Genomic DNA, 26784 nt, shown 5'->3' with positions numbered 1-26784 from the left:
TCTTAGCGCCTAAATTGCACCTTCTTAGCGCACAAGGTTTAGTAGCGCCTGAGCTACGCCTTCTTAGCGCCTAAATTGCGGCCCAATTCCCCCTATTAGCGAGCAAATTGCACCAAGTTGCTCCTGGGCAGCACCTGATTGGCTCTTTTCTCGGCTCGTCCACCCTGTGCTGCATTCCCCACCTCACTGGCTCCTCATCCCGCCCCCTGCTGTCCGTGTGTCGGTACTGCAGATCCCGGAACCAAGCGCCGACATGTAATGTTTCCCATCGGACTGTTTATGTTGTAGCACCCAGTGTGCTGTGTATGAAGAGGGGGGAATAACACAGCAATAAAAATGACGGCCAACTATGTAAGTATATGTGTGCCTGTGTCTGGAGCTGAGCGGGGATGGGGGGGAAGTCATACGGATAGAGGCTGGAGCTCTGCACTGGTGAGGTTACATGTCCCAGCATTCCCTGCGTGGCAGTATACAGGGCTCAGCAAACATGTCCACGAGGACTACATGTCCCAGCATTCCCTACGTGGCAGTATACAGGGCTCAGCAAACACGGCCACGAGGACTACATGTCCCAGCATTCCCTGCGTGGCAGTATACAGAGCTCAGCAAACCTGTCCACGAGGACTACATGTCCCAGCATTCCCTGCGTGGCAGTATACAGAGCTCAGCAAACACGTCCACGAGGACTACATGTCCCAGCATTCTCTGCGTGGCAGTATACAGAGCTCAGCAAACACGTCCACGAGGACTACATGTCCCAGCATTCTCTGCGTGGCAGTATACAGAGCTCAGCAAACACGTCCACGAGGACTACATGTCCCAGCATTCTCTGCGTGGCAGTATACAGAGCTCAGCAAACCTGTCCACGAGGACTACATGTCCCAGCATTCCCTGCGTGGCAGTATACAGAGCTCAGCAAACACGTCCACGAGGACTACATGTCCCAGCATTCTCTGCGTGGCAGTATACAGAGCTCAGCAAACCTGTCCACGAGGACTACATGTCCCAGCATTCCCTGCGTGGCAGTATACAGAGCTCGGCAGTATACAGAGCTCAGCAAACCTGTCCACGAGGACTACATGTCCCAGCATTCCCTGCGTGGCAGTATACAGAGCTCAGCAAACACGTCCACGAGGACTACATGTCCCAGCATTCTCTGCGTGGCAGTATACAGAGCTTAGCAAACCTGTCCACGAGGACTACATGTCCCAGCATTCCCTGCGTGGCAGTATACAGAGCTCGGCAGTATACAGAGCTCAGCACGCACGTCCACGAGGACTACATGTCCCAGCATTCCCTGCGTGGCAGTATACAGAGCTCAGCAAACCTGTCCACGAGGACTACATTTCCCAGCATTCCCTACATGGCAGTATACAGAGCTCAGCAAACACGTCCACGAGGACTACATGTCCCAGCATTCTCTGCGTGGCAGTATACAGAGCTCAGCAAACACGTCCACGAGGACTACATGTCCCAGCATTCTCTGCGTGGCAGTATACAGAGCTTAGCAAACCTGTCCACGAGGACTACATGTCCCAGCATTCCCTGCGTGGCAGTATACAGAGCTCAGCACGCACGTCCACGAGGACTACATGTCCCAGCATTCCCTGCGTGGCAGTATACAGAGCTCAGCAAACCTGTCCACGAGGACTACATTTCCCAGCATTCCCTACATGGCAGTATACAGAGCTCAGCAAACACGTCCACGAGGACTACATGTCCCAGCTTTACCCTCAGGCAGTGGAGGTCCCCTTAGGAGCACTACAAGTCCCAGCATGCTTTGCTGACAGCATTATTAGTCCCAGCATTTCCTGTATGAAAGTGTACATAGTAGTAAATGCCTCCAAGAGAACTACATGTCCCAGCATGGTTTTCCTGGCAGTGCACACAGTTGATCAGGCTCCTCCAGGACGATTGCATGGCAGTAAAGGTCCCTCTAGGAGGACTATAAATCCCAGCATGCTTCCCCTCTGTATTCTGCACAAAATATTTGTCTGGAGTTTGGAGTGATAGGGTTAGTTCAATGTTATTGAAAAAAATGAAAATGTGAACTAGCATTGCACACCTTCCCCACCCCCTTCCCTGGTCCCTGCTGTGCTTACCTCTGGGGATGCTGAGTTGTCAGTGGCCACACAGCCAATGTAGTGGTCCAGCGATCTGAAATCCCCACTCTTCTCCCTCTCCTCTGTGCGGTGCTTCTGGGATGGATGAGAGAGATTCTGATTAGTCAGCACAGGCACAGAGCATGAATCTGATCCATCCTAGAAGCCCCACACAGAAGAGCGAGGATTTCAGATCCTTGGACCACTAAATCAGCTGTATGGGCCCCGATGGTTGATTGATTATTGAGGTAAGTACACAGGAACGGGGGGGGGGGGGGGGGGGGGAGGTGGGCTGGTCTTAAAGTGGAACTTCACTCTGTCAATCGATATTGTCTATTTTTAATCCTTATGCTGCTAGCATTAGTAGATGGATAGGAAAGGGTGATTACTTGTTTTAAACTTTTTTTTTTTGTTTTTACATTTCTTCAGTTACTTCCTGGTTTCCTGCCTAGGTCAAATGATGTCATATATCCCAGGACTCTTCAGGAGGGGAGGGAAGATTCTCAGCTCAGTCAATGCATTAGCTAAGGACAGATGAGTTCCAGGAAGTAAATGCTATATAAGTCATCTGCCCTTACTCTAGATGGCTACTGCCAAAAATGCCAAGGGGTGTTTTTTTAAAATGATTTCTAAGCAAAATAAAGCATGGAGACATGGATGGATGGGGGAGTTTATAAACAATAAATTAAGTAGCATTTTTTGTTTGTGGTACTCAAGTGTATTGCAGTTCCACTTTAAGGTGTCCAGTGTTACTTCACCTTTCCTTTTCTTCCTGTAAAGGTGCACATTAAGGACCACATTAAAATACACCACTAAAGCTGGCTATACGCTAGTAGATATTTGAATGAACAGTCGTAGGAACATTTGAAGGAAAGTTCTCTGTACATTTGGTGACTACAAGAATGTCATTCAAAAGTACTTCCCAACTTCGTTTTCACTATATCCCATACAGCGGGGTTGATTTACTAAAGGCACATATACTTTGTGATCGGCTGCTTTCTCTTACTTTTGCTCCTTTGTCCTCCACTCTTGTGACACCTCCATCAGTTGTGCTCTCACCTGGCCTCCATGACCTTACATATACTTTAAGGTCAAGCCTAGCTTGTGTCCCTCAGTTGGACATATAATAACTCTGTGGCCTCGTAGGTAACTTGCTCTGGTGATGGTCTCACTCTCTTGGCTTTTTGTATATATATCTAATCCTCCTCAGGGTTATTCAACACTGCAACCTTAAAGACCGTCTCCACCGCTCAGCATGCATAAGGAAAAAGACTACATTGTGCTTGAGTCCTCATGCACACTTGACGTTTTTACAGCGGCTGTTTTTGGCTTTTGGCGGGTTTTTTTCTACAGCTAGTAAACCCCCCAGCATGTTATCCTATGTGTCCATGCACACATAGATTGTAATCAACATTTTTTTAGCTGTAAAAACACTCTAGCGCTGAAAAACGCTGTAAAACGCCACAAAACGGCTTTTTTGGACTTTTTTTTTGTTACCAAAAGCTGAAAAACTCAAATTTTTAACATGACTTTACACCGCTAACGTTACCAGCGTTATCAAAACGTCCAGTGTGCATGAAGACTGATTATTTATACATCATTTATTCACTCCCAAATACTTATACAGAATGCCACTCACATTATCAGGGGGCTATACTGTGCCAAACATAGCCAGCGTGTGTCTACAGCACTATTTCTTTACATAAATGTGTTTTCCTCAATATATTACCGATCCTCCGCTATTTGCAAGTCATCACGTAAGCCCCGCCTCTACGTTTTTTGTCACAGGGTCACGTGGCTTCATCAGGGGGAAATCACGTGACCCTGTGTCGAAACACATAGGGGTGGGGCGTGACCCTGTGATGAAACATGTAGGGGCAGGGCTTACTATATGATGTCATGGTGCTCGCAAACAGGCAGCACTATTTGATTTTGTTTTAGTGGATTGATATTGCGGTTGAGTTTGCAGACACATTGTATGAAAATAGTGGAAGCGCTGCACCATTTGAGTAGAAACTGTTTTAATCGCATACATATGAGAGTGTGACCAGGTGAGAACTGCTCAGTAGTAAAGAAATCATTTTAGGTTAATAGTATATCCTAGCAGCTCACAAGGCACGCCTGTATATGTTTTTCAAAATTTCGTTTGCTTTTAATTTTCCATTTTGAAATGAATGGAATTTCCTAAATGAAAACAATATACACTGGGAATCTAGTTTGTAAAAAAAAAAAAAAAAATGGTGTCAACATTCTCTGCAGATAGATTGAACAGTGCTCCATGAGATGTTCAAAGCGTGGGATATTTTTTTTCTAACCTAACCCTGCTTTAAACTTCACAACTTTATCCCTGACCTGTCTAGTGTGTTCCTCGGCCTTCATGATGCTGTTTGTTCACTAATGTTCTCTAGCAAACCTCTGAGGGCTTCACAGAACAGCTGTATTTATACTGAGATTAAATTACACACAGATGGACTCTACTAATTAGGTGACTTCTGAAGGCAATTGGTTCCACTAGATTTTAGTTAGGGGTGGGGGCTGAATACAAATGCATGCCACACTTTTTTTTTAAACCATTTATCATTTTCCTTCCACTTCACAATGATCTGCCACTTTGTGTTGGTCTATCACATAAAATCCCAATAAAATATATTTACATTTTTAGTTGTAACATGACAAAATGTGGAAAATTTCAAGGGGTATGAATACTTTTTCAAGGCACTGTATATATCACAGCATAAAAGGAAATCTCCTTGATGAGCTCACAGTAATGTAATCATGATATGAATTATAACCCATTCAACTTGATAATATAGATAGCCATGTTAAAATACACCATTACAATGATCTATTTATTCGAAGTACAATGCATTTAGTTGTCACTTTTAATGTTTTTATCACTTATGTATGTGTGTGCAATTGTCTCTAAATAAAATATATGGTAGTATAAGCTTTTGTGTATGGTGGCAATATTTTTGAAAAGTCTCTGTACTGTTACAGATGGACCAGAAAATCCTAGCATTGCACATATTCAGCCTAGCTCTCCATCATATGTACATTTCTCCATGTTTTGGTGCCTTAAATTGTATATAAATACAAGAACAAAAACACATTGGGAAGGATTTACTGAAGGTAAATAGACTGCACTTGAAGTGAATGTTGTGAAGCTTCACTTTGAATACCCAATTGGGTGCAAGGAAAATGAGACGCATTTTTGCTTGCATGTGATTGGATCATGGAAATCATCAGAGCTTTACCTCATTCACTATGCTCTGGGGAAAATTAGTGCAACTACTTTCAAGTACACAGTCTATTTGCCTTTAGTATATAAACCCCATGATGTCACAGCTTACAATCCTTAGGTACAGTGGCATGTTCCCATCATTTTCACCCAGTGATCCAGAGAGTAATACATAATACACTACCTGTCTTAGGCTGAGGACACTCACTGTACTAAGTACCCCATTCTTCTCTCATCTCCAGGGGGTGTTTTGCTGTTTACAGAGATAGCTGAGAACAATGTAACTGATGAGGGCAGAACAGGCAGAGTGCATTGAATGTTTTCAATGTTCAATTTAAAGTTTAAGGGGATACTAAAGGTAAATTGTTTATTTTATTGCACAGAAATGTGACTTTCCTCCTCTTCTGGCAGTCCCTGCTGGCCATGCCAGCTTCTCCCTCCTTCAGGTGTCTCATGTAACAAGCTGGGTGCTAATGAGGCAGCTATGCATGCATGTGGTGGTTGGGTCCCAAGCCGTGCTGATATAACAAAAGTCAAAACTGGGCAGCTGTGGTATGTTGTGATGACACCTCAATGCTCTTTACAGTGGTGGTCACCTACACCATGCATCTTGGCCTGATGCACTATAAAAACTATGATTGCACATTTTATTTCCCCCTGTACTAGGACTGCCGTAATACAGCACCCATTAGTGCGAGTGTGTTAATACACTACAGTGGATATAAAAAGTCTACACACCCCTGTTAAAATGGCAGGTTTCTGTGATGTAAAAAAATGAGACAAAGATAAATCATTTCAGAACTTTTTCCACATTTAATGTGACCTATAAACTGTACAACTCAGTAGAACAACAAGCTGAAATCTTTTAGGGGGGAAGTAAACATTAAAAACTAAAATAATGGTGGATAAAAATCAATGATTTTTTTTTAAAAATCGGATTTTTTTTAATTTAAATCGGATTTTTTTTATTTAAGTCGGATTTTTTTTTATTTAAATCGGATTTTTTTGAATAAAATGCTTTTTGAGGAAAATATATTACCATCCAAAGGTTATTCCATCATGAAATAAAGATTAGTTTTTTAATTATGTAGAATAAGGCTGTATATGTTTAATCTTTTTGGTAAATAAATTCCATGAATCCATTCACAATGTCATGCTCTTCCAGAGGTTTTTGTAAGATTATTGGGCAGTTTCTCTGCCTACAAGATATTATCACAGATGTTTGGTTTACTTTTGCAGTTCTCAAAACTGAATTTGATCACATGCCTCTTCTTCACAGCAAAAATGTTGTAACATGAACAGAGTTAAGAAAAAGACCTTCATCCTAACTTCTACAAACCTATGAATACAGAATCAACCCCTTCAGTGCTAAGTTTCAAGAAGTTCAGTGAATAGAATAGAAACAATATTTTTCTGATTGTTTGGAGTGGAATAGATCTGCACAAGAAGAAAGTGAAACTAAGTGTGAGGAGGAAGGGGCTGACAGTCTAAGTTTCTTAAAATATATATATTTTGTTTAGCCAAATTAGTTAACAAACATGGATGTTTAAGCAAATAACATATGCTGGAATGTTATTGTTTCAGTTGAATAAATCTATTTAAATTGTTATTATTAAGGTAATGATTATTTTTCTCCTTCCTAAGTACAACAGAAAAGTTGTCCAAATATGAATGATTAACCTATTAAACTGGGGATAAAAAAACTAATATGAAAAGTTGTTATTCTAAAAATCTTCAGCTACTTGCATATTAAAGTTATACCAGCAAGAATTAGTCTATGTAGAAGACTAGTGATTTAAATCGTGATTTAAATCAAATCCACCCTGTTCAGAATTAAGCAATTACATTCACAATCATGTTAAATAGGAGTCAGCACACACCTGCCATCATTTTAAGGTGCCTATGATTAAACCCACATAAAGTTCAGCTGTTCTATGTCTTTCTTGACATTTCCTTAGTCACATCCTACAGCAAAAGCCATGGTCTGCAGAAAGCTTACAAAACATCAGAGGGATCTCATTATTAAAAGATACCAGTCAAGAGAAGGGTACAAAGAATTTCCAAGGCATTAGATATACCATGGAACACAGAGAAGACAGTCATCATCAAGTGGAGAAATATGGTTCAACAGTGACATTACCAAGAACTGGACGTCCCTCTAAAATTTATGAAAAGACAAGAAGAAAACTGGTTTGGGAGGCTACAAAGAGGCCTACAGCAACATTGCAGGAGCTGCAGGAATATCTGGCAAGTACTGGCTGTGTGGTACATGTGACAACAATCTCCTGTATTCATATGTCTGGGCTATGGGGTAGAGCAGCAAGATGGAAACCTTTTCTTGCGAAGAAAACATCCAAGTCCGGCTACATTTTGCAAAAACACATCTGAAGTCTCCCAGAAGCATATGGGAAAATGTGTTCTGGTCTGATGAAACCAAGGTTGAACTTTTATTCCAAATGTAATTCCAAAAGATATGTTTAGTGCAAAAATAACACTGCACATCACCAAAAGAACACCATACCTACAATGAAGCGTGGTGGCAGAATCATGCTTTGGGGCTGTTTTTCTTCAGCTGGATCTGGGGCCTTAGTCAAGGTAGAGGGAATTATGAACAGTTCCAAATACCAGTCAATATTGGCACAAAACCTTCAGGCTTCTGCTAGAAAGCTGAACATGAAGAGGAACTTCATCTTTCAGCATGACAACGACCCAAAGCATACATCCAAATCAACAAAGGAATGGCTTCACCAGAAGAAGATTAAAGTTTTGGAAAGGCCCAGTCAGAGCCCAGACCTGAGTCCGATCGAAAATATGTGGGGTGATCTGAAGAGGGCTGTGCACAGGAGATGCCCTCGCAATCTGACAGATTTGGAGTGTTTTTGCAAGGAAGAGTGGGCAAATATTGCCAAGTCAAGATGTGCCATGCTGATAGACTCATCCCCAAAAAGACTGAGTGCTGGAATCAAATCAAAAGGTGCTTCAACAAAGTATTGGTTTAAGGGTGTGCACACTTATGCAACCATATTATTTTAGTTTTTTATTTTTGCTTCCCTCCACTTAAAAGATTTCAGTTTGTTGTTCAACTGAGTTGTACAGTTTATAGGTTACATTAAAAGTGGAAAAAGTTCTGAAATGATTTATCTTTGTCTCATTTTTTTACATCACAGAAACCTGACATTTTAACAGGGTTGTGCAGGCTTTTTATATCCACTGTATATGGGAAGACATAAGTGTAAATTTATCCTTGAAGTTACTCATTGTAAAGGGGGGAAGCTGGTACCTGTCACAGTTGAGAAGCTTACATTTTATTATTTATTTTTTTATACAGGCACATGGCTACCGAGACTACGAATCAGATTTTAGCGATGAGGATGAAGAACTGGACAGAAATGCAAAGAAAAGACGGTAACAAGTTCCAAGATGTCTATTGTTTATTTGGAATTATTTCTTCAGTCTGAAGGCTTCTGCTGGGAGTCTCAGTGCAGGTAGAGATACTCTTGTCTGCAGAAAAGAGAGAGACTTGGCTAGTAAATTAACAGAGTAAATTCGCTGCATGGAATACAATAGACTAAAAACCCTTTGACTAACAGCAAATAGACTCTCACACCGAAAAAAAACCAGCCTAGATCTCCCACATGGTTCCCTGAACACTGCCGAATCAGCAGCACTACTCGGGGAGTGATGTTGATTAACACAGTGTTCATTGGAGCCTGTCGGACTGCAGGGGAAATAAAAAAAAATAATAGAAGAGCCATGTTTATTGCTGCAAATGCAATATGACTGCATTACAGTAATAATTTAAGAGGGTTCAATTGGGTTTTAGGGACTTTTAATTCTAATCTTCAGATAGAGAGACATCAGGCGCTGGCACAGATTAAGAGGATCATTTGAGATCAGTTGTGTAGGCAACCCTTCCACCCCACTTGGAATTCACTTTGTTTTGTGTTCTTCATTTTAGGTCGTAGTATAGGATCATCTGTGTATATTTTAACATCTCATTTCTTTAAAGGTTAAAAGCTATTTCACTTATTTATATTTTTGTCAAGATAGGTCTCATAGACCCTAAAATAAAAAAGAATGGAGCTGGGTAATGCTTGTTTCCAGAAGTGTATTACCTCTAAATGTTCTTCTTTTTTTTCCCTCCACAACTCAACAGCCTCTTTTGGGGTTAAACTTCCGTTTTTTCCTCTTGACTTTAGTGGAAACTTTAACAGAATACTCCACTTCGGACGATCTACTAACCATGGAATGAAAGTGCTTCGGATGTGACATAAATGTCTTAGCGATGTATGCAGAGATGCCTGTATAGAAAAGCAGATGTGCTTACAGCAATGTCTCTTGTTCTCAGTCAAACTTATATTCACATCATGTTAGTGTGTGAAATTTCATGAAATTGAGAGATTTTTCCTAACATAAGAGGAGAGGAAAACAGGAATGGGGGGGGGGGGGGAACCTGAGTTTGTTGAACACCTCCTTTACTACAAATGCAAATGGAGAGATGGCTAAACCTATCTTTCTGTATTAAGATTAAAGAAGCCAAGCCTTTATTTAATATGGTTATATAAATGGATCCCTTGGAAACATGTAACACAAATGAGAGATGAAAAACAGGCCTAATGGGTTTAGCTTGGTCCTCAGTTGTGTTTTACTGTCAGCTTGTGTTAAATATTTGGAGCTGAGTCCATACAGACTTTTATTCCATCTGTTCCCAGCATCACTCATTAGATCTCTCATCCACATATAATTCATCACAGGATTCTGTCATCACTTAGAGGGAAGAGTACACTATTAAAAACAGAATATTTTTGCTTAGTTTTTTTCAGAGCTGCTCAGTACAACATATGGGTATAATTTATTGTGACTGTACAATGAGTCTCGTTTATGAAATGTGCCAGAAAGGAAAAGCGAGCTGCCATGGCAACCTGACACATTACATTCCTGACTAGCTTTTATGGGTTAAATCCTAATCTTTTGTAAAAATGCTAGCTGCCGGGCTTATTCTGCGCATCATTCAGCTTCTATGCTTTCTAAATTGTTGACCCAGAAGAAGAATGTAGATCAGAGCTTTGACTTCATGCTCACTTGCTGCATGCTTGTTCTCTGTCGGTGACTCTGAAAGAGTTGTAGCCTGCAACATCCAAACTTTGCAAGGGAATTTTCCCCAGAGCTTAGTGAATGTGGGGAAATTTCACTTTGCAAAGAATACCTAACCATGTGCAAGGGGAAAAAAAAGCATTTTTGCTTGCACATGATTGAATGATGAAGCTTCAACTAATTCAATAAGCTCTGGGCATAATTCCCCTCCAAAATGCAACTTCCCTTGCAACATGAAGAGTTTATTTGTCTTTAGTTAGTCAACCCCATTGATCTTTAGATAAACATTTAAAAGCAGAGACATGTGAACTAGGCCTAAGGCTGGCCATACATTCATAGATTTCTCTCATTCAGTTCTCGTCTTCAGACAGCCGCAGCATCCATGCTGTGTAGAAAGAAAGGTAAGAATTGTTTTGGTTGGCAAATTAGTCATGGTAACACGTCTGCCGATATGCATTTTGAATTGTGCTGTGCTGTTCTGCAGTGCGTTTTTTTTTTTTTCATTGGTAATACTATGCACTGCAGTGCATCAGACCTGCTGAACAAAAATTTAATATGCTTTTTTTTCAGTGCACACCATTGCAGCATATTGGTTTAAACTAAAATCAAAACACATGAAGTTATTAGCCAATGCTGCTTGGGTGAATGAGTAAAGTTTACCAATGTTGCTGAATTTGGTCTGGGAATCTAGACATCATTGACCTCTGTTCATAAAAGACATGGAATGTGTTTGTTGCACATCTTAACATAATCTAGCACGTGGTTAAAATTCTGCTGCAATGACTCTTGACCTGGTCACAGTACATAACATAGAGATTGTAAGCTCCTAGGAGCAGGGCCATCCTATCCCTCTTGTATTGAACTGTATTGTTGCTGTACTGTCTCCCGTTATATTGTAAAGCGCTGAGAAAACTGTTGGGCTATATAAATCCTGTATAATAATAATAATAATAATAATATGTCGCCATTTTAGTTTGAATCTAAGCGCAGAGCTCTTTTTTTTATTGCTTGACTCGGCAATCCCGTGCACGTATGTCCAGATGAGCTGGATGTACTAGTCCAGGGGGTCTCCAAACTTTCTAAGCAGTTCACTGTCCTTCAGACTTTAGGGGGGCCAGATTGTGACCAGTAGGAGTAGAAAATACCCCAGCAAATGGACAATTTCTCAGGCTTGGTCATCAGTAGGTGTAAAAAGATTTTATAGCATCTGTGGTCAGTAGAAGGAGGAATAGTGCCTTATCATTGGTGTTACTGGGAAGAATTATGCCCCATCATTGGTTCTTGTGAACGTAATAGTGCCCCATCGTTGGTGTTAGTAGGAAGAATAGTGCCCAATCTTTTGTGTCATTGAAAGGAATGGTGCCCCATCACTGATGTCAAGGGGAGGAATAGTGCCCCATCTTTTGTGTTAGTGGAAGAAAAAGTGTTTTATCACTTTCAATCAGTGAGAGGAATTTTGCCACATGGTTGATGTCAGTAAGAAGAATGGTGCCCCATTGTTGGTGTCCCTGAGAGGAATAGTGCCCCATTGTTTGTTAGTGTCAGTGGGAGGAATAGTGCCCCAATGTTGATGTCATTGGTAGGAATCATACGGGGTCCTTGGTGTCAATGGGAGGAATTTTGCCTCACTGTTGGGTTCTCTAAAATGAATGGTGCCTCATAATTGGTGTCAGTGGGAGGAATAGCGCCTTGCGTCAATGGCAGCAGTAGTGCCCAAAGGGCTGTATAAAGGCAAGCAAAAGACCAAATCCAGCATGAGGGCCACAGTTTGATTGTGAGTTACGCTTGTGCATTCATCCAGAAAAGAGTCGCATGTCTCTGCAATATTATTTGAAACAAATTGTGTATTTGCATTCTTTGTATCACGTCACCCGTGTATGGGTATACATCTAGTGCTTGTGTATATAAACAACACCAGTGTGCAAATACAGAAATATTGTTATGTATAAGATTTCTGTATTTGCACACTGTGGTGTTTACATTGCTTGGTAGGAATATGATGTCAGGGTCATTGAGAGGTCCTTTTTTCTTATTGCTGGATGATATCTTTATATGTCTTCACTGTATGCTGTATGTTTATCACTTGGTTGTTAGAGGTTCCATTTTCACCCCTGCAAATGTAACCTGTGAGCTCCTGTGTGATTCTGATGTGAACCTCTCTCAGGATGACAAGGGAAGTAACTGAAACAGTGCAGGCTAGTCTCTTATCAGAGTCTAAGGAATGTGATTATGTGGCAGAAGAGTTATTATGATGCCAAGGATTTTGGCTGCAGTGGAGAAAACAAGACAAAGATAGACAATTAAATACATGTGTATATACAGAGTTTACCATTTCTTTCACGCCTGGTAGAGAATAGATCTTATTGTCTAATCTGTGTAGGAATATTGAACAGTTGGACACCACTGCTGTAAGCACATACACTATATTGCCAAAGGTATTGGGAAACTCCTCCAAATCATTGGATTCAGGTGTATAAAATCAAGCCAAGTAGAAGGTTTGGTGGGGTTGGGCTTGGCTCCTTAGTTCCAGGGAACTCTTAAGGCGCCAGCTTACCAAGACAATTTCATGCTCCCAACTTTGTGGGAACAGTTTGGGGATGGGCCCTTCCAACATGACTGCGCACCAGTGCACAAAGCAAGGCCCATAAAGACATGGATGAGCAACTTTGGGGTGGAGGAACTGGACTGACCTGCACAGAGTCCTGACCCAATAGAACACCTTTGGGATTAATTAGAGTGAAGACTGTGAGCCAGGTCTTCTCGACTGACATCACAAATGTACGTCTGGAAGAATTGTCAAACATTCCCATAGACGCACTTTTAAACCTTGTGGACAGCCTTTCCAGAAGAGTTGAATAGCTTATAGCTGAATCTCCTAGATTGTAAGCTCAGAGGAGCAGGGCCCTCCTAATCCCCCTTGTATTGAACTGTACTGTTGCTGTATTGTCTCCCGTTATATTGTAAAGCGCTGAGCAAACTGTTGGCGCTATATAAATCCTGTATAATAATAATAATTTTAGCTGCAAAGGGTGGGCCAACTCAATATTGAACCCTACAGACTAAGACTGGGATGCCATTAATGTTCATGCGCGTGTAAAGGCAGGCATCCCAATACTTTTGGCAATATAGTGTATTATTGGATACGGGTTTAAAAAATGCTTTAAGAGCACACAATGGATAGTATGGTAAGCTGACTTGATAACACTATAATTACCACACTTTGAAAAATGTATTCTCGGAAAATGAAAAAGACCAGAAAGGAGGAGAGGACAGTGGTCCCTTTAAGGACAGACTGTATACATGAATGTGATTTGGACCTTTTGTGGCGTCAGGTCCCTGAAGATTTCATAATTAGGTTTGTGGTTTCTAATGCACCTTGGAGATCTTTCAGCTCGCTTCTCTGAAAGCCTCATAAATAATTTTTGCTTATTGTGTCCGTCAATTACATTAATATGTTTATTCAGTCAGAAAATTTAAATCTGCTTTCTAATTATGGAAAGAAAATACCAGATTTGAAGATGTAGCTTGAAGGCTGGTATCCGCCAGAATGAAAGGAGGCCATCAAAGCTTGTGTGCTGCTCATTTGATTATCTAATCCAGCCTTTCTAAACCTTTGCACCTTACAGCAGCTATTCTCAAACAAGGGTTCTGTGGAATGCTAGGGTTCTTCCAGAGGTTTCTTAGGGGTTACTTGAGCTATGGCCAATTTGGCTTCCCATTGGATGGTGTCTGCATAGTTCTGGGACCAATATCCTCTGACAGAGCCTGTGCAATGACATCAGTAATCTTTTTAACTGTCTGTAAGGGTGGCATTCTCTTTTTTTGCCACCAATATGTACAATGGTAACTCTATATGAAAAAGTTATATTATGATAAAAATCATGAAACAAATTATAATGACTGTTTGTCTGAAAATACCAAACTAAACCCCAATTTATAAGTTTTCATATGAGGGCTGAAGGACTCCTCTTTTATTTCCAATGGAGTATTATGGGATGTTTTTCAGATTGCTGTAGATGTGAATGGTCCTTATACCCCCGGAACTTGGTTTGCACTGTCCTCCATAGAATAGTGGCTATAGGAGTAGACCCAACCTTTCAGTCACTAAAGTAATGAAACAAGACTAGGGTATAGCCTAGTAACCACTAAGGGTACATACCACGTCTGTGCGAAATCTTTAGCCACCATCTGCATCTACAGTATATACACTTGTCCTGCATCTACAGTATATACACTTGTCCTCTTGGGGTAGTGGTTTTTAAAGAAAGTTAATTTATGATATATAGTATGTACACTTGGCACTACGAAACTGTCATTTCCTCTTGAAGAAGTGAGATTAAATCTGCAAAATGTGTCAGAGGGGACACCAGTCTACCAGTTGTCATATTTGTTACTCATACAGTAGATTGTATAGTTATGATAAAAAGATGTAACTGTATATATATATATTTGGGCAATGGGGTTAGCCATACCGTATGGAATTAAATTAAATGTACAAAGACTACAATAATATATCAGCACTAACCTTTTAATGTCTTGTGTTTGTATTTTTCGTATCATACAAAAAAATCAAGTGATTTTTTATATCTGTATTTATCCCTGAATATTATCTGTAAAGTCAAAATGTAAATTGAGGTTTACTGTGGTATAAAGATATGGATGTTGCACTGGATTGGCTCTTATTGGTACATAACTGTGTGAAATAAAACTAGTCTGTGTAAATCCCCCCCCACCTGTGTCCCTTTACACTATTATTTGGTAGAGCGTGTCCCCTTGAAGATCAGGGTAAAATTGTTCCTTACACTGATGGTCAGTGTACGTGGGATATTACTGTTCAATATTACTCAGTGTTAGAGTCCAGCAAAATTGTGCATGACAGTAGGCAGGCCAGTGATCTCCCTTGCCTGTGGCTATGTTAATTGAGTTTTGTTTTTTCCCAGATAATGTTTACTGGTAATTTTAAATTTTAATAAACAGCCCAAGACAATGGTCCAAAGAGAGAATGGTGCCGTCTTAGCAATACCCCTGGAGGAAATAATCAGCACTTTCAAAATGGGAATCACTCTGTTATTTAGGCATTTTCCAGCTATTAATCTTTGGATTTGTCAGTACCCTTTTTCAAGCGAGTTGCACAAGAAAGTGGGACATGTTCCAGTGCATACATAGGATAGGAAGATGTCTTTCCACCTGTGGCTAGGCTTAAAGAAAGGAAAAATTGTATTCTTCTATACACAACTTTTCTGTGGTCTATAATATATCATTATAATATATAATATCTGTCCAGTGCCATGGCAGGTTTTTATTTTATTTATTTTTTACATGTTAGCCTTTGCCCCTAAATCATTCAGTACTAACCTTTCCCTGTTTGTGCCATTATAGCAGTAAAGAAGATGAAGCTTTGATTAAGAAGCCATTCCAGAAAGAGAGACATGGGAAGGTGGCACACAAGAGGGTTGCAGCAGAGGAATGTGACAGGTACAGAACACCATAGAATTACCTTTATTTAATGCTGTAATTATAACCTGCACTGTACAAACTAACATGTTTTCTGCTTTTCATCCAAACAGGGAGGAGGCGCGAAATTGGCGATTTCATCTAATATCAATGGATGCTGTATCCTTTGTCTGCTGTAACATCCAGTCAAATAATTGTTAGTTCCAGCGCCATCATTAAACCCTCCGCTGGTGGTGTTTTGACGTGAAATGTAATTGTTATTTATTCTGGGAAGCCTTATTTAGGATGTAGAGAGAACAAACTGCATGCCTGTAGACATTTTAGGAATTTAGAGAAAATTTTTTTTTACTATAATGAACAGTAACAAAATGCTGTAGAATCTTCTGAGAAAATGTTTGGCAGTAAAATGAATGCATTAACACGTGTATGTTTGTGTATTGGGGTTATGGGGTTTTTTTCAGTGCTGAAAAGTATTGATAGTATAGTAATAGCAATCCTGCCATAATATCCAACACTAACAAAATGTTCCAGAGAACAAGGAGCATAATCTTAGCCACCGCACACCATGGAACCCCAGCAGCCTCAGACTAACTCCAACCAGAGCAAGCCCACCAACATGTTTTGCCCTGCCCGTGGAGTTTAGGCATAAAAACATTGCCTTTACATACACTGTATTAATGCTGCATTTGCTGGATAGCATTAGTAATTTGATGCTTAGTTTGATCACTTGTTCTGCTTAACAGCTTTATCTTCCTTAATTCAATCTTTATGATTTGCAGGGAATTGAGACCCTGACATTAGGGTGGCACTATAAACATTTAGTATTCAGTTCCTGCAATCTCCCATGAACCTAAACTCTTTTTATTACTATTCATTTCCAACAAATCCCCTGACGTGGTAGTTTTTATGTCTGCATATGTAGGCCAATAATAACCTATTTTTCATTAGGGTTTGAGTTTTGATGTCAGTTGGAAGAAATCTGAAAGCAGTTTTTATTTTTTTTTAGCAATATGAAATGTAAATATAGCCATAAAATGTGTTCCTGATTTGTAAAATAAAGATGTCATCATATCCTGTTATTAAATAATGTTGTCCAGATCATGATGAGCTCACCAAGCCCTGGGATCGGATAACCATTCTTCGTCTTCACATCCAAATAAACAAGCTGCTTTTGGCAAATCTCACATTTTAATGCAAAAATGATAAAGTTCAGAAGGTTCATCCAGCTTTCTGTCTTTTTCTAAATTGAGAAGCCCTACAGACTAAAAACCTACAAATTTAACTGAGCTGGGTGGAAAATTTGTGATCAGACAGTGACCACATCCTATCACATGCAGTCATTGTTCAACTACACCACTGCATTAGGGCAGCTACAGCTGTCTGAATACAATTGCCAGCAACGGAGATTCCTCCATTTACGCTGTTATCGTAAATGAGAGATTCTATTGATTTTCCTTTTATTCGGCCTGCGGCTCAAGTGTTAGGGGGAGGTAAAATGTTGCGGGTCACTTTTAGGGGTTACATTAGGTTTTCAAGTTCAGGGTCAGTCTACGGGTTAAAGTGTTACTAAACCCAGGACCCTGCATTCACTATATCTGGTCTTCCACAGTACACAGAACATGGAAGTGCAAATATTTTAGTAAATATAAACTGCTAAATACCTTTTCTCATCAGCATTCTAGAGACTTCAGCTGACCACTGGTTAAAGCTTGTAGGAGAAGTTTTCTTTCTGCTCTAGGAGGCTGCATGACCCCTGAACCTCTGGACAGTGCTGATTGGCCCTGTGCTGATCACATGCACCCTCCCAAGAAAAAAAAAACCTGTCTAGCAACACACACCAAACTGAGCATGTGCATGTTACTACAGATTCAGTTTGTATCAGGTAGACATTTCAACAAGAGTAACTCCTTAGGTTCCACAGTGAGTATAAGAAGCATGCGTTACTGCATATACAGACTGATTTTATTGTTGTGGGTTTAGTAACACTTTAAAGTAAATCTGTGCTTTGCTCACTCAGTAAATTGTCAGCATTGACGTGCAGCCCTGTGTGTGCTATAGCTCAACAACTTCTCTTATGTGGGTTTATCTTTAGCTCCTGAGGGGGTGAACTGTGTGGCAAGGGTACAAAAGGAAGGTAGGTGAATGTTTGTATATGAGGAGGGCTAAATTAAAGTGAACTGATTTCTTTCTTCTGTATAGGTAAGGCATAGATTCACTGTAAGGTGAGAGGTCAATTATTTTATTGGTGCGAAAAAACCTGTGTAATATATAATCAACAATGTGTTAGATATCACAAAGCCTAATGTACCACAAAATGTAAACTTCTTGTAAAAAGTATTCACCCTCATAGAGGTTTTCATTTTTTATTGTCATAAAAAGTTTGAATCACAATGGATTTGATTTTTTTTTTTGCTTTCATTTATTTTTCCACTAATCAAGAGAAATAGACTTGTACATGCCAAAGTGAAAACAGATCTCTGCAAAGCAGTTTAAATTGATTACCTTAAAGAACAAAAAATAACTGAGCTGCATTTAATACACATTGAAATATACTACTTACAGTATATAATGATACACTTAAGGACCCATTCACACTTGCAGATAGGATCACTTGCGATCACCTGTGGGAGACTCAGGCAGATTATCTGCGATTAGCTGTGGGCATGAAGCCCTAACAAAAGCAATGGGAGCCTGACAGCACCTTCAAATATTGGTGTGTATTAATGTGTGCACGTAATCGTTCATGCAGTGATAATCTGTGGACGATCATCCCTGGATGCAGAAAAACTGTGTCCAAGGCTGATCATCAGAGATAATTGTTCCAGGCTGATCATACACAAGTTACTGCTGCATGCGCGTCCAGGGATAACCAGTCTGCGTCCATGGCCGATCATGTGCAGGTTATTGCTGCATGAGCAATTACATGCAAACACCTGCCAATATTTGAAGGTGTTGTCAGGCTTCCTTTGGTTTTAACGGTGCTTCATGTCCACAGCTAGTCGCAAGAAACCCAACTAAGTCTCCCACGGGTGATCACAAATGGCCCCATTCGCAAGTGTGAATGGGGCCTAAAGCATCATGGGAGCAGCCAATTCTTTTCCATGAGCACGAGCCCTGCATCAGTTAAATACTCCATGGGCACAGCATTTGTTTAATTAAAATCACTGGTTTTAAATTATTCCATAGTAATCCACACCAAAATCCAGTCTAATACCTATGTTATTTGTATTGTTGCAAATCCCATACTTTTTTGGACAGTGTTTGTGTGCTCAGGTAATTTATAGCCATGTCCAATGCATTCTGAGACTTTTTGACTCTATGCATAAATCGGTATACCTTGAAATGGAAAGCTGATCAGCTAGTTTATAGTTCCCAATGGGCATGTATACATATATATTTGTTAGTTTTTTTATAGCATAAAGAGTAATCCAGCTTCTAGAACATTCATGGATCATCTCTATTTATTTATGTGTTGCTTACTTCAATGTTGTGCTATTTTCTCCCAGATAAATTCAATTAAAAATTTGTTATTTAAGTTAACTACAAACATTGCAGTTTGCCAGACATCAAAAGTTTGTCAATGATTACATATTGTATTATGGAGGTAAACTAGAAGACTTCAAACTTCCAAAGTAAGTCCACTAATTTATGTAACCACTATATACAGTATAAACGTTCATAGCTACACTGCCTCGCATATTTGGGTTAAGCTCCAAGTGAGCAACCAAATTGAAATACTTTTTGACACATTGCAGGTTGAATATATCATTATGTATGAAAGTAGTATGTTTGTACGCTGTAGCACACAAAAGTTGAAATCTTTGCTTGTGTTAAGCACTGAATTTGTTTACACTCTGATCATTGGGACAGCCTCTACACTCAAGCTCTGCTCTACAAAGCACAAGGCCTCCCCAGGCAGGGGCCAACAGCCTAAGTTATGTCTGAGGCAGAGGGTTGGAGTAGAGAAGGAAAGGGCTGGGAAAAAAAAACTGAAACATTTGGAAAAAACTGTTTTTTTGTTTTTTTTCCCAGGAAACATTGGGGAAAAAAAGTGTGGAATATGTTATTTTCCAACGATAATATATTTATGACACAATATTCAAATTATGTAACACAAAGAACTCAAAGTATCTCGGAGACTTTATGTAAAACTTTTTTTTCCCATGGCTTCAAAATTTCCAGAAATTTTACATCATGGGTTGGAGGAGCTGCTGCTGTGGAGAATAGAGCTGCGCTTAGACATCCTCCAAACTCATCTACAGCCGAACTTGCTTTTCTCTTTTAACTCCAATGAACTGCGGGCCAGGTGAGTCTCACCCTGCAGCCTGCCCCTTTGTTTCAGTGAGCTGTGGGACGGAAATGACCGATTAATAGAAAAAGAGAGCAAGTTTAGAATTTGACTAGGGATTGGTTCAGAGGATGCTCAAGCTTATCTCTAGTTAAGAATGCCCCTGACACTCCCAGAAGGGTCGGAGGTTGAAGAGACTTATTGGCACATGGAGCACTGAATTAGCAAGCTAATAGGAGCTTGAATGGGTGCTACTTTTATACATTCTAATTATATAGTCATTCTGCAGTGTGTCACCTGGTGACACAGTAGCTTTTGATAAAAGGTCAAACGATACCCTGCAGACAGTTTAACCTTTTAGTCCTGTATTCTGATCTGCACTCTTTGTACCATAAATGGATATGTATGGGCTCTTATAAGTACTCTATTAGTGGTGTTTGCAGAGGATAATAGTTTTGGCTGCTTTGTTCATGATGTGCCCTTTCTGTTGGCAGAGGAGACCGTAAAACAGACCTGGATGTCATTCGAGAAAACCACAGATTCCTTTGGCAGGAGGAAGATGAAGAGGAAATGACTTGGTAAATTAACCCTAATGTCAGTGTTAAAATATAGATGTCTAAAAATATACTGGCCGCAACATGTGTTTATCCGGGGTGAGAACCAGACATAGATTTTCTGAGTATTTGGAGAGAGTGTGTACTTTTATATTTCTCTGACTATTGCGTGCACTGACATTTCTCATCATGGTCTCTTCTCTAATCAACACTCATGTGCCACCAGGGACATTAACATAGCCCTGTATATTGTTTGGTTGCAAAGGTCTGTTTACCCTGCACTGAACAGAATGTGAGTGCAGAGAATGCACAGTCCCAAAATACCTAAAGTAAACCTTTTGTGAGAGATGTGTGCAGGCTACTATTTCTGACCTGATAATTTTACTGGCCTACCTTTTTATCCTGATCCTATGGCTTCACTACTTTGGGTCACAGACCTGCAAGAAATATTCAAATCGTGTAGTGCGAGAAGAGTCAGAGGTCCATATGTGTTCCTGGTCGTAGTGTACTGAAGCAAGCAGATAAGAGTGACTAGCTAGCATAGACTCATGTAGTGTTGCATGACATTTCAAACACTATGTCTGACTTCTCTATGGCAGCTAAACACAAAATATTTTATGTACGTGTCCAGTGTTGCGGTAACTGCAACAGTGTTGCAGTCGTTGCAGAACATTGTCCCTCAATGACGTGGAGTAAATGTAGAAACTTATTCTTACTTGCTGTTAGAAACACCAGTTTATACATTTCCTTTTCTGACACTATTAATAAGACTAGTACCTAATCTATTGCATATATTGTATGCTTCACTAAAAAGAGAGATGAGCATATTACCTGGGCCGACAGGGCTATATATGTCTTCTGGGAATTTCATATATGTTGTTACCTGTAGACCATTCTTTTGCTTCCTAGTGTTGTAAACAAGACTAAAGGCAACTATATATTTAGCACAGGAAAAGGAGTTGCATTTTACCTACTGTCTTTTAATCTCAAGAATACACCCACAGTGGTACATTGGATCACAGCAAAAGGCACATAGTTAAAAAAAACAAAAACAAAAAAACCCCAAAATGTATGAAGATAAGCAGAGACCAGTGAGTGGTTTTAGTTTCTGATGTAATTATCTTTATTAAACAACTATACACACATACTGTACGGATATAAGTCAGCCATTGTTAAAGTGACTGGTACCTATGACAAGTCTTCAGCTTTGAAGTCTAACGTCATGTGACTAAATTTCTATTTCTATTTGTTTTTTTTAAATAATTTTATTATATTGGGATGTAATATTATTTTGCTGCATGTTATCCTTGAATTTTAATTTTGATCTAAGCCTAGAAGCCCAGGTTTAGAAGCTGAACAGTATATTCTTGTTTCTTTGGGGCTTAACAGCAGCTTGGGCCACTGTGACAACCCCCGCCCCTTCCTATTTGTCATTTTGACCAGAATCCATATTTGATCCAATACACAGCAGGAGTAATTCAATCAACTTAGTCAACAATTCTTTTTTCAGTTAACTAAAAGGAAAAGATTGGGTTTAATTTTTTTTCATGCTGACCCAACAGAACATACTGCATCCTAGACTTAAAAAAAAAAAGACAGAAATCTAATCGCTTTCATTAAAAATTCATGATTTTTCGTACTTAACGTTTTTCCTGTACAACGTTAATGCCATATAAATGTATTTTCAATGCAAAAGCGGATGGGAAAATTGTCGTATCTCAGCGAAATAAAGGAAATTTCTGTATTCTGTGCTGACAGGGAGAAGAAACTTGCAAAGAAATATTACGATAAATTATTTAAAGAATATTGCATAGCCGATCTCAGCAGATACAAGGAGAACAAGGTTTGTGGAATTAGTTAAAATTCAAATGTAGAAATTCAATTGTCAAAAAGTCAAATGTAGGAGAAAAAAAAAAATGTTTGCTTGCTATGGGATGCATGCTTTGCTTTGTGTGTTTTGTGTTTTTACTCATCATCCACTGACAAGGAAGGAAAAACTAATAAAATACTAAGTCGCTAGCAGGCATTTTAAGTTGTTATCAGCAAGCATTTCACAAGCGTTTAAAATGCTTCTAAAACCAAGGCATGGTTAAAATCCCTGTCAGATGCATCCAACAAAGGATGGAGCGACCAGCTATTAAAAATCAAAAAGGGTTTTTTTTTCTTCCTATGATACAAGCCATTGCATTTCAGGAGCTTCCAAATCACCTTTCATTAGCACTTTGGTAATTGCAGAGATTATGAAGCAAGAGGACATCTAAATGATAGTGCGTATTGTATCAAATGACACGTAAAATTTGAAAATGGGCACTCTCTTTATTTTATTTATTTATTACAGGTACTTATATAGCGCCGTCAATTTACGCAGCGCTTTACATATATATTGTACATTCATATCAGTCCTTAACCCTCAAGAGGCATACAATCTAAGGTACTCTTTAGAATTCCAACATGCCTCCACACTACAAATGTTAGTGTGGGCGACAAATCCCTGTACCTCCTGTAAACAGATGTGTTGGTAAAGCTACCAGAATGGGCAGCAAAGATTTTTGAATCTGTTACAGGCCATAAGTGTTACTAAGACTCTATTGAATGCCCCAGAGAGTGTTTATACCAGAATGTAAAAGCTTGTCAAGTTGTTTCTAACAATTAAAGCAGTAGTAAACTGTGCTTTTGAACCTGTTCTTACAGGTAAGTCTATAATAAGGCTTACCTGTAGGTACAGTGAATATCTCTTAAACGTGCGGTGTTTAGAAGATATTCACACTGGATGCAGCTGGTGACATCACTGTTGCATGCGCTCTGAAGAGATTGCATACTCATGCCGTCCCTTCAGAGCTCTGTGCCGTGACCGTGACTCCTGCACGCATGTACGGGAGTCACGTCATTGTGCCTCGGTCATTCAGGCAACTGGGTGAAGACGGAAGCCCTGTGAACGGTGACAGCGCGCTGCTGGAGGGCTTCATTATAGGGCAAATATGCCATAATCTGCTAGTATTCAGAGCATAATAGCACATTATGGCTTAAAGCACCCGGAGCCCATGTTGTTTGTTTTGTTTTTTAAAGCAAGTTTACTACCACTTTAGGAGTCCTCTTTCTTTATACCTTGTATTAGTTACCAAAGCCCTGATTGCAGATGCATTTGGAGGCCACATAATGCTCTGGCCTCAATCAAATTGTTTGGAACTTCTTCCTTGTCTTTGAGGGTTCTGTCTGACATGTTCCTTGGTGACAATTTGGTACAGCCTCATTAGAGAGATTATACGCCTTGATTATAGTATGTTTGCATGAAACTGGAATCCAGCGCAATGTTTGTATCCAGGGCCTTTCACCTGTACCTCCTAGAAGGTTTTTTTTTCTTTACGGTCTGTGTTCCCTTAGTAAGATTACTTTCACTTTCTGTCCCATAGACACAACAGGTAAGAGGACATGTCTCCAAAGTTAAGCTGGCACACACTGTAAGATTTCTGTTGTTCAGCTCTACGGTCTGAGCTTGAAAATTCTATTCATTCCTTCATCCACGCTAAGCAGCACTGATGGAAAAATCTCTCCTGCAGGCTTTTGTATTCTGATAAGAAAAACAAAGCAGCTGTGGAGAACAGATTGCCAAAGTAGGTAATTAATCACCCATGCAAAGTAGCTTATATGAAACAGTATAACAAATCTTTATTAATGATCACAGATAAAAAAAGATTATATCTTCCAGTCGTGAATATCCTACCTAACCACCTAATAAAACGCCATATAAAAGACAATCCGGATTGCCGCACCCAGGTGACAACCTATTGGCTTTTACCCTGCCCCCATACCAGTGTCCTCTGCCTCCCCATCCCCTGAAGCAGTGTTCTCTGTCCTTTTCTCATCAAAATTCCCCCCCCATGGTAGTTTACTACCCCCCCTCCTACAGTGTCTCCTAAACCCCCTTCCCACAGTGTCTCCTAAGCCCCCCTCCCACAGAGTCTCCTGTGTTCCCCCTCCCACAAATTCTCCAACCCCCCCCCCTTTCCCACAGTGTCTCCTAAGCCCCCCCCTCCCACAGAGTCTCCTGTGTTCCCCCTGCCACAAATTCTCCAAACCCCCCCTTCCCTCCCACAGAGTCTCCTGTGTCCCCCCTCGCCCCCACAGAGTCTCCTGTTATACTGTTTCATAAAAACTACTTTGCATTGTTGATTCATTATCTGCTTTGGTAGTCTGTTCTCCACAGCTGCTTTGTTTTTCTTCTTGGATTCTTTAGGTTGACACCCACACCTTATTTTTCGATGAGTCAGAGAGCTGTACAAATGCTACCCCGCTTGTTATGGTGGTACTCCTACCTATTAGATTCATATTCTGATAGCCAGCACCCATGGCTGTTAGAATACACAAACAGTGGCTGCATCTAATGGGTTGCAACTGGCCAACAATATTCTGCCTGGCTCCCTTGATTTTCAGATGGAAGGATGTTTTCATTTTTCATTCTCTCTCACTTTCAGTCCCAGTGACAGTGGTAGAGAGAGTGAATTTTTCCAGGACATAGACAGCAATAAAAACCCGAAAGAAGATCTACTTATTCTATCCAAAATTTTAAAAAGTTGCAACTTTACATGCTTTTTTTTTTCATAAATTGTATTTATTGGTTTTTAAATAATAGCAAATTACAAAAGAGAGCTGGCTGAAGATATACAACACTACTACATATGAGGATAAGCATACAGTACATAAAAAATTAGCATCATAACAAAGGTTAGGCACATATTGGAGCACAATGGTCAAAGAAACCAAGCAATAACAATACAAGCATAGTGCAATTTTACCCCCAAGGGAGATAAAGGGTAAAATAGAGAAGAGACATGAGAGGGACTGATTCCAGTCTACCCCTACAGAACCCCCTCCTGTACAGAGGTACTTAAGATACATTTAACTTCAATTCAAATAGTCACAGTGTCATCTCTGGCATTAGTAGTAGAGAGGAATTCGAGATAGCATTCTCAAACTTTATGAACATTTTTTAGTACAGCTGTGAGAAAGATATGTCATTTTGTAAAGAGGAACTACTACATTAACTAATTTCTTTCAACATTCCAAGGTGGGGGGTCTGTCTGATTTCTATGCTAACACAATGGCTTTCCTAGCATAAAACAGTAGTAAGCTTAGAAGTATTTGAGAAAATTCTAGTTGGTTAACCAGGCCTAGAAGACAAATGGCCACCGTTGGGGGGGGGGGGGGGGCAGGAATTTTAGTAAATGAACAAATGATTGGAGGACATGAATCCAAAATGTGTATGCAAGGACAGGACCAAAACGCATGAGAAAGTCTGCAGGTGCATCCCCACACCTCCAACAATTCGGTTCTGTTGTGGGAGACTTTCTATGGAGGCACTGTGGTGTAAGGTAGGCCATATAAATTGTTCATTTGTATTAGGCTATCCCTTGTACCTACCAAGTGAGTAAAGTGGCAGTCCCAAACATCCTCCTAATCTTCTTTATCCAATTCTGGCACCTCCACCCACCACTTTGATTGCAAGGACTCGGAACCAGCATGAACTGATGGCAAGAAAGCCTTGTAAACCAAAGGCTTAGCTAGGCCATCTTCACGTAATAGGGCTTCTAAGTCATCCGGGGGTAAATATTTACATACTCTTAAATCTTGCAAACCTTCCTTCTGCCTGCTCTGCTTGGTTTAGATTCTGCAAGCAATGTTCGACTTGTGTTGTAGCCTATGGCCACTTCGTGGCACACATAATAGAAGTTCATGGGTAAGCTTCCCAAATGCTGAACAGGCTTTTGGGAAGCATTCAAGAAGCATTTATTCTTGACTTTTGTATGCTTTTGAAGAAATGGGTTACACAGCTAGCTTTATCAAGTTATTGCCAAACATATTAAAAAACACATGTGACATTTGGTAAGTTCCCATAGCATCATTTAAACCAAGTACCCTTGTCACATACAAGAACAAACATGGACCTTAAACACAAGTGCATCAACCAATATGGTGTACAGCAAACTTTCACTAAATATTTGTTTCAGGTTTCAGGCCGCTTTATTGAAACCTTTAGACTTGGTTCACATTTGTGCG

The 26784-nt window shown here is 40.0% G+C and overlaps 1 protein-coding gene across 2 annotated transcripts in view; it reads left to right on the top strand.

The window, feature by feature from the left end:
- The first annotated feature begins 213 nt into the window (after positions 1-213).
- LOC149451727 (protein FRA10AC1) overlaps positions 214-26784 on the top strand; it is an 81104-nt gene continuing 54533 nt past the window's right edge. Inside the window, exons 1-7 of one of the 2 annotated variants that reach the window (XM_089690317.1) lie at positions 214-351; positions 8669-8745; positions 15814-15909; positions 16002-16047; positions 19444-19520; positions 20671-20754; positions 22489-22573. In XM_089690317.1, the coding sequence (XP_089546443.1) occupies positions 337-351; positions 8669-8745; positions 15814-15909; positions 16002-16047; positions 19444-19520; positions 20671-20754; positions 22489-22573 (480 nt within the window). In that variant the 5' untranslated portion in view covers positions 214-336. Of the gene's footprint in view, positions 352-8668; positions 8826-15813; positions 15910-16001; positions 16048-19443; positions 19521-20670; positions 20755-22488; positions 22574-26784 lie in introns of those variants that run through there. The other variant, XM_089690318.1, reaches the window with a different exon arrangement.

The sequence above is a fragment of the Staurois parvus genome, unplaced genomic scaffold (genome assembly GCF_062004578.1).
Source record: "Staurois parvus isolate SC_StPar_1 unplaced genomic scaffold, SC_StPar_1.0 ptg000525l, whole genome shotgun sequence".
Classification (NCBI taxonomy): Eukaryota; Metazoa; Chordata; class Amphibia; order Anura; family Ranidae; genus Staurois; species Staurois parvus.
The sequence above is the reverse complement of the archived record's forward strand: the minus strand, read 5'-3'. Positions and strand labels throughout refer to the sequence as shown.